Source organism: Microcebus murinus, chromosome 9 (genome assembly GCF_040939455.1).
Source record: "Microcebus murinus isolate Inina chromosome 9, M.murinus_Inina_mat1.0, whole genome shotgun sequence".
Classification (NCBI taxonomy): Eukaryota; Metazoa; Chordata; class Mammalia; order Primates; family Cheirogaleidae; genus Microcebus; species Microcebus murinus.
This window is the reverse complement of record NC_134112.1, coordinates 18348855-18361714: the sequence shown is the minus strand read 5'-3', so window position 1 is coordinate 18361714 and position 12860 is coordinate 18348855. Positions and strand designations below refer to the sequence as shown.

At 32.5% G+C, this 12860-nt stretch overlaps 1 protein-coding gene across 1 annotated transcript in view; it reads right to left on the bottom strand.

Annotated features, from left to right (window-relative positions):
* Positions 1–12860, bottom strand: part of DPY19L2 (dpy-19 like 2) — a 119818-nt gene that overhangs the window by 57138 nt on the left and 49820 nt on the right. The window contains exons 10-11 of the mRNA XM_012777557.2: positions 5690–5767; positions 4763–4849 (exon numbers count right to left, since the gene is read on the bottom strand). Coding sequence (XP_012633011.1) covers positions 4763–4849; positions 5690–5767 — 165 coding nt within the window. The remainder of the gene's footprint in view (positions 1–4762; positions 4850–5689; positions 5768–12860) is intronic.

Below are 12860 nucleotides of genomic sequence, written 5' to 3'. Positions count from 1 at the left end.
ATGCACCATATCAAAATATCTGGGATGCTGATAAAGCTATACTTTGAGGGAAGTTTACATCACTAAACATTGATGTTAATAAAACAAAAAAAGTCTCAAATCAATGACCTTACATTATACCTTTAAAAGAACAGGAAAAATGAGAGCAAATTAAACTCAAAGTAAGCAGAAGAAATGAGGTAATAAAGATTGAGTAGAAATCAACAGAGCAGAAAATAAAATAAAATAAAATAAAAAACCACAGTAGAGCCAATCAGTGAAACCAAAAGCTGTTTCCTTGAGAAAAATCAATAAAATTGATAGACTTCCAGCCAGACTGATAAGAAATAGGACACGAATATTTAATATCAGAAATGAGAGAAGAAATATAATTGCAGACACTATAGATATATAAAAAATAAAAAGAGACTATCATCATGAACTTTGTTAATAAATTGACATCGTATATGAAATTGAAAAAATCCTTAACAGCTACAGCCAATTGAAATGCACTCAAGAAGAAACAGATAACATGTAGTTAAAAACATTCCAACAAAGAAAGTCCTGGATGGCTTTGGTAGTAAATTTTACCAAACATTTAGGGATGAAATCATACCAATTCTAAACAAATTCTTCCAGAAAACCAAAGAGGAGGGTAATACCTTGACACCAAAATAAGATGAAGATATCACAAGAAAACTGTGTACTAATAATCCTCATGAATGTAGGTGCAAAAATTATAAACAAAATTATAGAGAACTGTATGCAACAACAAATAATTAGAATAATACAATATAACCAAAGTAAGGTCTATTCAAGGGATATAAAGATGGTATGACATGTGAAAAGTAATCAATATAATTCACCATATTAAAAAACTATAAAAGAGAAACTATAGGATATCACATCACCTTCAAAATTCATTGCTGAAAAAACTTATAGAAAATTACAAATAGAAGGGAAATTCTTCAAACTTATAAAGCATTTCTCTGAAAAAAACCTATAGCTAATACCATTACTTAAGGATGAAAGACTGAGTAATTAAAAAAATTCAAAAACAACTGAAACTTACATTTCAAAATAAGCTAAAAGACATTTAAAAATACTAAAAAATACAAAATATTGACATAAATAGAAATTAGTAAAATTGAGAAATGAGTTGATAGGACTCAGAAAAGAATTTAAAATAAGTAAAAAATAATTTCAGACATGAAAAGTAAAGTAGAAGGAATATAAGAGTAAATAAACACAATAATAGTGTCTTAAGAGATATAAAAGGTGAAGAGAAGAAAACTTTTAGAAATGAAAAAAGAAATAAGATATAAAAATCATTCAAGAGAAAGTAACACATTTAAAACATAATTGAAACATATCCAACATACATTTAATGAGCCCCTGAAGAAAACCAAAGCAAGGAAACTAAACACTAAAACTTATACTAAAATTTAATACTAACAACTAGCATTTAAGAGATGTTTCATGAAATAAAAACAAAAATATCTGAAACCACATATCAAAAGGGTGTACTATATAACTGCAAAAATCAAGTGAAAACAAATGACAGTAACATATATACTTATCTTTAAAGCAAAGGAAGAACACTTTGGGTTCCAAGCAAAAAGACCAAGTCACTTAAAAAACTTTTAACAGGAACCCTTTTGGACAGAAGAAAAACAAGATCTCAAAGAAAAAAAAAATATGAGCCAAGAATTTTATATTCAAGGAAAAGGTCATTAAGACAAACTGTGAAAAACACACAAGAATTAAGGGAATTCCCATGTAGAGTAAGCCTTAAATAACCAAAATAACTAGAAGGTAATGACATAAATTCTGGTGGTAAATAAATGTATATTCATTCATATAAAAACACTAAATAGGAGTTATAAGGCAGAGAGTACAGTATGTAATGCCTCTATGTTCTGATAATATAGATACACAACTAGTAAAAAAATGGGCGAAGAGAATGAAATAAGGATATGCAAAAAAAATCTTTATTTTCAGTAATCATGGTGGTGGTATAGTAATAGTAATTCATTCTTATGTGTGCACTTTGGAATAAAGCAAATGAATATGTGATATCCTAATTATAACATCCCTGGTTTCTTGAGAACCAAGAGATACAAATACAGGGTAGAAAGATTTAAGTAAAGACCCTGTAGTCCTATATGCCTGAATTTGATTTGGAAATATCCATAAGAACTCATTAGCTATTTTATCATAAATATACATACAGATACACTGTATCTCTCAGATTTTCTGAGAGACAGAGAGAACATACCCTATAACATTTCCTAGCTCTAGCCACTGACAATGATCTACTCATAACCATGAACACTGAACATCCCTGGGGCCCAGACTATGATCTTAAAATATCATTTCTCCAATAAAGGAAAGCAGGGCTTGACTCCAGGTGTTAGCCAGGAATACACAAGAGAGACCTAGAACAACTTGTAACACACAACACAAGTGAACTATCAGACTACTAGGGTCATGACAAAAAGCTTAGGAGAAACCTCAAGAGGCTCTACTGGTCAACAATGAAACAATGTGAGCATGAGTAAAGATAATAATTTCAACTGACTTAAAATATATCAGAAATGTTTAAATCCCTATGTTTATAATGATACTTACACACACACACACACACACACACACGCACGCACACACCCTCCCCCCATGTCCCAAAAGATCCTACATTTGGAAGATGACAGGGAAATCAATTCATTATTTTTAAAACTAGCAAATAATGAGGTAAATCAAATATTTACTTCACTTTTCCTAAATGAACTAGAAATTAAGGATTAGAATATCACCATTTTGCAATCCCTATTGAATTAATGGATCTAGTATGGAGTGTTAATGGTTGCTATCATAAAAGGAGAGACATTATGTGGCTCCTAATGAAAGAACAATACTATAGATTTGCTAAAGTGGTTAAATCTGAACCTGTCCAAGTTTTGCATCCAATTACTAATATATTGGAAATACAGAAGACAAAGGAGCATGTTAACCCACATCATTAGAATTCAAAGAGCAAAATCTGGACCACTGAATCCTCCACATGTTCAATGACTTAGATTCTTCAAAACATAAATATCATGAGGAAAAGCCAGGGAGATATACAGTAAATCCAAAGATAAAAAGAGAAACTGAAATGACAAAACTATAAAGGAATTCTAGGAAATAATTACCATAGTAGTCAAGACAGTCACTACTGTTTTAGGGCTGGGCAAGGGAGTTATAATTGGGACGGGTCACTTAGAGGGCTTCCAGAGTGGTTTGAAAAGTCATAATTTTGACTTGATGGTAGTTTAAGAATGTTTGCCAAACAACAGTTCATTAATTATTAGTACAGTTGGCCCTCCATATCTGTGGATTTCACACCAATGTCAGATTCAATCAATAGTAGACAAAAAATATTTGAAAAAAATTTTTTTTAAATAATATCAATTTTAAAAAAAATAATAATTATTTACATTGTATTAGGTATTACAAAAATCTAGAGATGATTTCAAATACACGAGAGATGTGTATAGGCTATATACAAATACTATGCCATTTTATATAAGGGACTTGAGCATCTGTGGACTTTGGTATCACAAGGGTGGTCAGGTGTCCTGAAACCAGTACTTAATCATTACAGAACTGTACATAATCAGTATTAGTCAGTACTAAGTCCCCACATAAAACATTTGTTTTATGTGGTTTTCTGTACCTGTATTTCAAAATAAAAAAGTTTTCATGAAAAGACGTGGATGAGCACACTACTAGAAGTCCTTTACTTTGAAATGCTGAAAAAGTATGACAAAATGTTGAAAATAAATAGCATATTTTTTTGAGGAGAAAGAGGAAACATTAACTATGAGGGAAAAACAATGTGGAAAGTAAAAATGTTAAAACATAGGGGCTACCCTCAAAGATTTAATCACTGTACCATACATGGAAAAGAGCTATATTTTGGCATTACTGTAGTTGATATTATTTTAAATCAGTGTGGAAATGGGAGATAGAGAAGAATATTCCAGGTTCTGGTTTATGGCTATCGGAAGTGTGACTACAAACTAATAAAAATGTTTTATTAAACCACCAATCCAAATACATGTCCAAAGGAGGGTTATTCCATGAAAGTAAGTAATGTGAGGAAACTACACACTTATTATTTTTCCATTGTTCAAAACAGTTTGGAACTCCATTTTGTAAACTGTCTTCAGAGATAAGTTAGTTATAGGTGTAAGAGGTCCTATTACTCTATTGTCATACCATAGGTTAATCAAAATCTGTTTTACCAAGCTCAATTACCCACCTTATTCACAAGGTTTTGGTTATTTCCAAAAATCAAATCCACCCTTGAAAGATGAAGATTTGCCACCATTGAGGATATTCTCAAGAATGTGCCACAGTCTGTGAAGACAATTTAAGGAGTTCCAAAAATGTTTTGGGCAACAGCAATGTCACTGTAATAATACTTAGCCTACTGAGGTGACTTAAGAGAAACAAATCATTTTTATCATAAAATATAGGATGTTTTTAAAGTAAGTCTTATTACCTTATGATCATTGTAAACAAAATATTTACTTGGGCACTACTTTAAAAAATTTTTTTGTACTGTATTATAATATTTTTCAAGGATGAGATGGAAAATAAGCTTTACTCAGGGAAAACTTGTTTATGTAAATGATAATCAGGAAAGGGCCCTATTTATTTTCCTATACTTGTATTAGAAAGGTAAACCTGGTATTTGTCAGGTTAAAAAAAAATATTCATAAACTTAACAAACACTTACCCATGTCATTAACAAAGATGAAGAATAATAAGAAGATAAATACATTGGATTTCCAAACATCAAAACAAAACAAAGGAGAACTGAAGTCTGAAAAATGAAAAAAACACAAACACATTTTATAGGTATTATATATATGGCATAATGCCTACTTTGGCAACGTACAGTCATTTCTAATATAAATTGTATTTACATGAAGATGATGAATGAATCTTGGCCAAACAGTAATGGAATTTCAAGTAGCTAAGTTCTAAGCATTAAAATTCCAAACTATAAATTCTGTATGGCTAAATTTAATTTTTTTCTCCATCCTCTACTTGAAACAAGGAAAAATAAAAATAAATATTATTTCTATTGTTTTAATAATGAGTATAATAAGAGTTATAAATATTAGTTTTATTAATTTTTATTTGATTACTTCAGAATTTCCATCACTTGTGAAGCTTTACTTTTTTTCATATTTTTTAGGAAAATGTGTTTGGAAACTAAGATAAAAACAAAAATGCAACAACACACTTGAAGCTCTTACTGGGGGGGGGCATGGGCAATATATGTAACCTTAACACTTGTACCCCCATAATATGCTAAAATAAAAAAAAATTGAAAAAAATTTAAAAATTTTCAATTAGAGTGTCATATTCATGCAAAGTGCTAAAAATCTCAGGTCTGAGAAAGAAAAGATAGTTTCAAAAGTAGTGACAATAACAATACATAAAAATAAAACATAGTTTTAAAGAATCTGTAGTTGAAAGTATGAGCTATAATATGATATCCATAATATATATTTCTAGTTTTCATTCAGGATATCACTAATACCATATGTATTAAGTAGTACCAAAGAGAAGGTGCCCCCTAAAACAGAATCAGTTATGTTTTACAAACTCTGAGATCTTATTTTAGCATCTCACTTATAAATATTAAAAATGTTACCATGTTCATATAAATGATCTTCTGAAACTTGCTTGGCTCAATGTATCCCACAATATACATGGGAAATAATGAGGCTATCTGAAATAAAAATATAAAAAATGCAAAAGTGAAAAAATTATACAAAACAAACATTTCACTATTCATAGGCAAAGAAAATATAAGGGAGAGTTAAAGTTCTAATACTACTAGGCAAAATAATTTGAACCAACCTTCCTACTGAGAAATAGACTAATTAAGAAAAAATATAAATATATATAAATAAAAAACCAAACATACAAAAAATATATAAAACCACAGATTATTAACATGGCAAATTAACAATTAAGAAGATAAAACCAGGGAAAATTAGGGTTACTCTTTCCTAGAAGTATCTGCCAATTCCAATAGGGGCAGATGCTTGCCAGCTACAGACAGTTGACAGATGTCAAGTTGACAGATGAGCAGGTATTTCAACAGACTCAGTTGTCAGGGCACATTAAGAAGGGGATGCCTGGTAAATCCCCAGGCTTTGGTTTGGAGCTTCAAAGCACTATTAGTGTGAACAGAAACCAAGCAGCCCTCAGAAAGACCAAAACTCATCTATTAATCAACTCAACCTGATTGAATAAAGGTGATTCAAGATTATTAGTGCCTTTACTTGCCTGCTAGTAGCAAACTTAATCTTCTCTGCAGGAAGTATCAACTTAGCTTCAAATTGACTCTATAATTTTTTATACATAATGTCCAGTACCACATCAAACATAACCAAGCAAAGGCAGAGATAAGACAATATCAGTAAAACAATAGAAACAGCCCCACAAGACTGTAGATCAGGGATCAGCAACATGTTATGTAAAATGCCAGATAGTAAATATGTTATGTTTTGTGGGCCACATACAGTCTCTGTTGTATGTTATTCTTTTCCTATTTTTTACAACCCTTTAGAAATGTAAAAACCATTATTAGCCTAGAGACCACTCAAAAACACCTAAGACATGAATTTAAACTATGTTTGAAATGTTTGAGGAAATAATAGATAGGGATTGAAAATTTCAGGAGAGGAAAGCACTAGAGGTCATAAAAAAAATCCAAATAGGAATTTTATAACTAAATAGTACAATAAATATTAAAAAGTTAACAAATAGGTTTAAAAGCAGATTAAATACAGCCAAAGAAGTGGAGAAGTAGAAGATAGATCAGAAGAAAATATCTAGAAGGAAGCACAAAATGATAAAAGGATGAAAAACATATGAAAGCATAAGAGATGTAGAGTACACTGCATAAAAACCTGCTATGTTATACTTTACATCTCAGGAAGAGAGAAGGGAATTAGCTAGAAGCTATATTTAAAGGGATTATGGCTAAGAACTTCTCAAAATTTATAGATAAATTGGAGCACTGATTCATGAAGTATTGTAAATCCCCAAGGAGGGTTAAAATTTTAAAAAACCTCATCACACAAGCATATCATAGTAAAACCTACATGAAACAAAACGCAAAGAGAAAATTCTTAAACAAGTAGAGACTGACTGTAAAACTTACTCTAAAACTATAGTAGTCAATACAGTATGGTATTGGAAAAAATAGTTGAATTGATTAATGGAACAAAATAGAGAGCCTTGAAACAGACCTGTATAAATACATGCAACTGAGCTTTTACAAAGGAGCAAAGGCAGTTCAATGGAGAAAAGATAATCTTTTTAACTAATGGTGTGGGAACAACTCAACATCCACATGCAAAAATAAAAAATAAAAAGAGAAGAATCTAAACACAGACCTTATATCATTCACAAAAACATTAACTCCAACTGGATCTTAGATCTAAAAGTGAAGTGTATAAATAAAAAAATTATAAAAATAATATAATTAAGAGAAAATCTAGGTAACACTGGGAGTGATGATGAGTTTTAGATATAATATCAAAGGCACTATCAATCAATGAAAAAATTGATAAATTGGGCTTTATTAAAATTAAAAACTTCTATAGGGAAAAACTAAAAGCCTTTCCTCTAAGATCTGGAAGAAGACAAAGATGCCCACTTTCACCACTGTTATTCAACATAGTATTGGAAGCTTTAGCTAGAGCAATCAGACAAAAGAAAGAAATAAAGGGCATCCAAAGTGGAAAGGAAAAAGTGAAATTATCCTTGTTTGTAGATGACATGATCTGATATCTAGAGAAACCTATAGACTCCACAAAAAAAACAATTGGAATTGATAAATTCAGTAAAGTTGCAGGGTACAAGATCAACCTACAAAAATCAGTAGCATTTCTATATGCCAACAGCAAACAATTTGAAAAAGAATCCAAGAAAGTAATCCCATTTATAACAGTATTATAGCTACAAAAAATAAAATACATAGGAATAAACTTAACCAAAGAACTAAAAGATCTCTACAATAGAAACCATAAAACATTGATGAAAGAAATTGAAGAAGACACAAAAAGGGGAAAGGTATTCCAGGTTCACAAATTGGAAAAATCAATATTGTTAAAATGTCCATACTACCCATAGCAATCTGTAGATTCAACATAATCCCCATCAAAATACCAATAATATTCTTCACAGAAATAGGAAAAAAAACCTAAAATTTATATGGAACTACAAAAGACCCAGAATAGCCAAAACTATTGTAAGCAAAAAGAACGAAACTGGAAAAATCACATTATCTGACTTCAAATTATACTACAGAGATATAGTAACCAAAACAGGACTATACTGGCATAAAAACAGACTCATAGATCAATGAAACAGAAAAAAGAATCCAGAAATAAATCCATACATCCATAGTGAATTTACCTTCAACAAAGTAGCCAAAAACACACAGTGGGGAAAAGACAGTCTCTTTAATACATGGTGCTGAGAAAACTGGATATGCATATGCAGAGGAAACTAGACCCTTATCTCTTGCCAGATACAAAAATAAATTTCAAATGTATTAAAGACATACGTTTAAGACCCCAAACTATGAAAATACTAAAAGAAAACATTGGGGAAATGCTTCAGGGCACTGGCCTGGGCAAGCACTTCTTCAGTAATACCCTCAAGGCACAGGCAAGCAAAGCAGAATTGGACAATGGGATCACATCCAGTTAAAATGCTTCTGCACAGCAAAGGAAACATGCAACAAAGTGAAGAGACAACCCATAGTATGGGAGAAGGTTTTAAGTATTTGCAAACTACCCGTTTGACAAGGGATAAATAACTAGACTGTTTAAGGAGCTCCAACAACTCAACAGGAAAAAATCAAACAATATATTTAAAAATGGGCAAAAGATGTGAATGGACATTTCTCAAAATAAGACATACAAATGGCCAACAGGCATGTGAAAATAATGCTCAACATCACTAACCATCAGAGAAATGCAAATCAAAACTACAATGAGCTACCATCTCACACAAGTTAAAATGGATTTTATCAAAAAGACAGACAATAATAACAAATGCTGGTGAGGACACAGAAAGAGGGCAATCCTTGTACACTGTTGGTGGGAAAGTAAATTAGTGCACCTACTATCCATAAAGGTATGGAGATTTCTCAAAAACTGAAAATAGAACTGAAAATAGAACCACATGACCCAGCAATCCCACTGCTAGTCACATATCTAAAAGGAAATCAGTATTATCAAAAATATATCTACACTCCCATGTTTACTGCAGCACCCTATAATAGCCAAGATTTGGAATCAACTTAAATGTTCATTAATGGATGAATGGATAAATTGTGGCACATACATGCAATGAAATATTATATAGCCAAAAAAAGAATGAAATCCTGCCATTTGGAGCAACATAGATGAAACTGGAAAACATTATGTTAAGTAAATAAGCCAAGCACAGAAAGATAAATCTTGCATATTCTCACTCATATGGGAAAAAATAGTAAACAATTGCTCTCATAAATACAGAGTGTAGAATGATGATTACCAAAGGCTGGGAAGGTTACCAGGGGTGGAAGATAAAATGGGGATGTTTAATGGGTGCAAAAATATAGTTAGATATAAAAAACAATATTTAATAGCACAACAAAGTGATTATCATCAACAAGTCAGGGTATAGTTTAAAATAACTAAAACAGTAGAATTGGAATGTTCCGAACACAAAGAAATGATAAATGCCTGAGGTGATGGAGACCTCAAATACTTGCATTTGATTAATTCACACTGTATGCCTGTACACAAATATCACATGTATCCTATAAATATATACAAGTATTATGTACCTATAATGATTAAAAATAAACATTTTTTAAAAGATAAAAAAGCTACATATAGCAAAATGGTAGCTCAATGTCAGGTGCAATTATTTGATAAAAAGCCCTCTATTTGTATGCCTCTTTAATAAAGCTCTACATTCAAATATTAAAAACATAAATTTAAAACTTCTACAAAAGACTCTTCTATGGTTTTAATATGGTTTGTCCCCATCACACTCCTATTGAGGTTTGATCTCCATTGTGGTGGTGATAGTGGTGGTAGATAGTGCCTTTATGAAGTGATTAGGTGTCTCTCAGGCCTGAATTAGTTACTACGAGATGGTTGTTATAAAGCAAAGCTGCAACTAAAATGTGGTCTCTTTGCACATACCCATTTTCCCTTCTGCTTCCTTCTCTGACATCTTATGACACTGCACAAGGCCCTCACCAGACACCAGCCAGATGCAGCTGCTTGATCTGGGACCACCCACCCTCCAGAATTGTGAGCTAAATAAACCTGTTTCCTTTATAGATTACCTGGTCTCAGACATATTGTTACAGTAAAAGAAGATGGACTAAGACAGACACTATAAAGAAAATGAAAAGACAAGCCAAAGACTGAGAGGAAATCTTTGCAAAAACACATATCTGATAAAAGGTTGGTATCCAAAATATACAAAAACTCTTAAAACTCAATAAGAAAACAACCAACCAATTTAAAAATGGGCAAATGATTGAAAAAACACCTCAACAATGAAGATATACAGATGGCAGGAATATGCACATGTGAAGATGTTCAACATTATTATGTCATTAGGAAATTACAAATTAAAACAAGGAGAAACCATTTCTCACTATAGAATAGCTAACATCCAGTACACTAACATAAATGATATTTTCCTAAAAAAGGAAACATACTCTTACCATGCAATCACATTCCTGAGTATTTGCCCAGTTGAGCTGAAAACTTATGTCCACATAAAAAACTGCACATGAATGTCTATGGTAGCTTTATTCGCCATCACCAAAGACTGGAAGCAATCATAATGTCCATCAACAGGTCAATGAATAAACTGTGGTATAATCATACAACTGAGTATTATTCAGCAATAAAAAGAAATGAGCAATTCACCCCTAGTAGGTGAGTGGCTGAACTATGGTACACCCAAATAATGAAATATTATTTGGCACCAAAAGACATGAGCTATCAAGCCATGAAAAGACATGGAGAAATCCTTTTTATAATTTCAAAATATTAAAGGGGTACAAATGTTTCTGGATAGCTTTTAGAATGCTTAAATCAGGGCCATTAGTGTGCCCATCACCAGAATAATGTTCATTATAAACTATTAGGTAGGTTTTTACCTCTCTCTGTTCCCCCTTCTTGATTTCCAATAACTTTTACTTCTTTCTGAGCCCATGTGTGCCCACTGTCTTAGTTCCAATATTAGAGTACATATGATGTTTGTTTTTCCTATCCTCGGATACTTCACTTAAGATAATGGTGTCCAGTTCCATCCAAATTGTGGCAAAAGACATTAATTCATTTTTATGGCCAACTACTACTCTATATTTTGTTGACACATTTTTGTGATTGTGAATTGTGCTACAATAAACATTAAAGTACAGGTGTCTTTTTGATTAAATGACTTCTTTTACTATAGGCAGATATCCAGTAGTAGGATTGCTGGATCTAAAGGTTAAGTCTATATTTATTTCTTTGAGGAATCTCCATATTGTTTTCCAGAGAGTTTGTACTATTGTGCAGTTGTACCAACAGTGTATAAGCAATCCTTTTGCTCTGCATCCACATAAGCATCTATTGTTTTTGGACTTCTTAATAATAGCCATTCTGACAGTTATAAGGTGATATCTTGTGGTTTTAATTTGCATTTCTCTGATGATTAGTGATGATAAGTATTTTTTCATGTTTGCTGGCCATTTGTCCATCTTCTTTTGAAAAATTTCTGTTCATGTTTTTGCCCACTTTTCCAAAGAGTAGGTTTTTGTTCTTGCTGATATGTTTGAGTTCTTCGAAGAATCTTGGTATTAGCCCTTCATAGATGCATACCCCAATATCAGGCCCAGCACCAACATCAGGCCCAGCAGGCCCAACACCAACATCAGGCTCAGCCCTTTATAGATGCATACCCCAACATCAGTTCCTTTCCTTGCCTGAAAGGAACCGGGCTGTGCAGTAGGAGGTTGAGTGGTGGGTGAGCAAGCAAAGCTTCATCTGTATTTACAGCTGCTCTCCATCATTCACATCACCACCTGAGCTCTGCCTTCCATCAGATCAGCAGCAGCATTAGATTCTCATAGAAGCACAAACCCTACTGTAAACTTCACACGTGAGGGATCAAGACTGCACACTCCTTATGAGAATCTAATGTCTGATGATCTGAGGTGGAACTGAGGCAGTGACACTAGGGCTGTGAAGTGGCTGCAAATATAGATTATCATTAGCAAAGACATTTAACTGCACAGAGACCATAATAAATCAATTGGTTGTAGACTCATCAAAATACAACCAGTGCCAACCAGTGAGTGGCAAATGACAATTAAGCTGCATCTGGTGTTAGGCTTTATAGTGGCAAGTGAACATCTAACTTCAATTGTATAGCTGCATCTGGTGACAGACTTTAACTCAGAATCTGGCATTTATTTTAGCCCATGCATGGCCTGCCCATTATTTTATTTACCACTTCCATCTGCACCTCTTTTCCACACTGTGTACTTGCCTCAGTCACAGTTTTGGTAAGCTCACAAGCTAATGCTAGCAAAATGAGTAAAAAACAAACATTGGAGAGCTTCCTTGAAAAGGGGGAAAGACCCAATGATGAGACAGCAGAAGACTCTAAGACTACCAAAAAAATGAAAGCTACATTTGAAACAACATGCCAAAAATCCTAAATTATGGATTCATTGCAACAGATGATTCACAATCTCCAAGCCTACTTTGTATAATATGTGGTGACCGGCTATCCAATGAAGC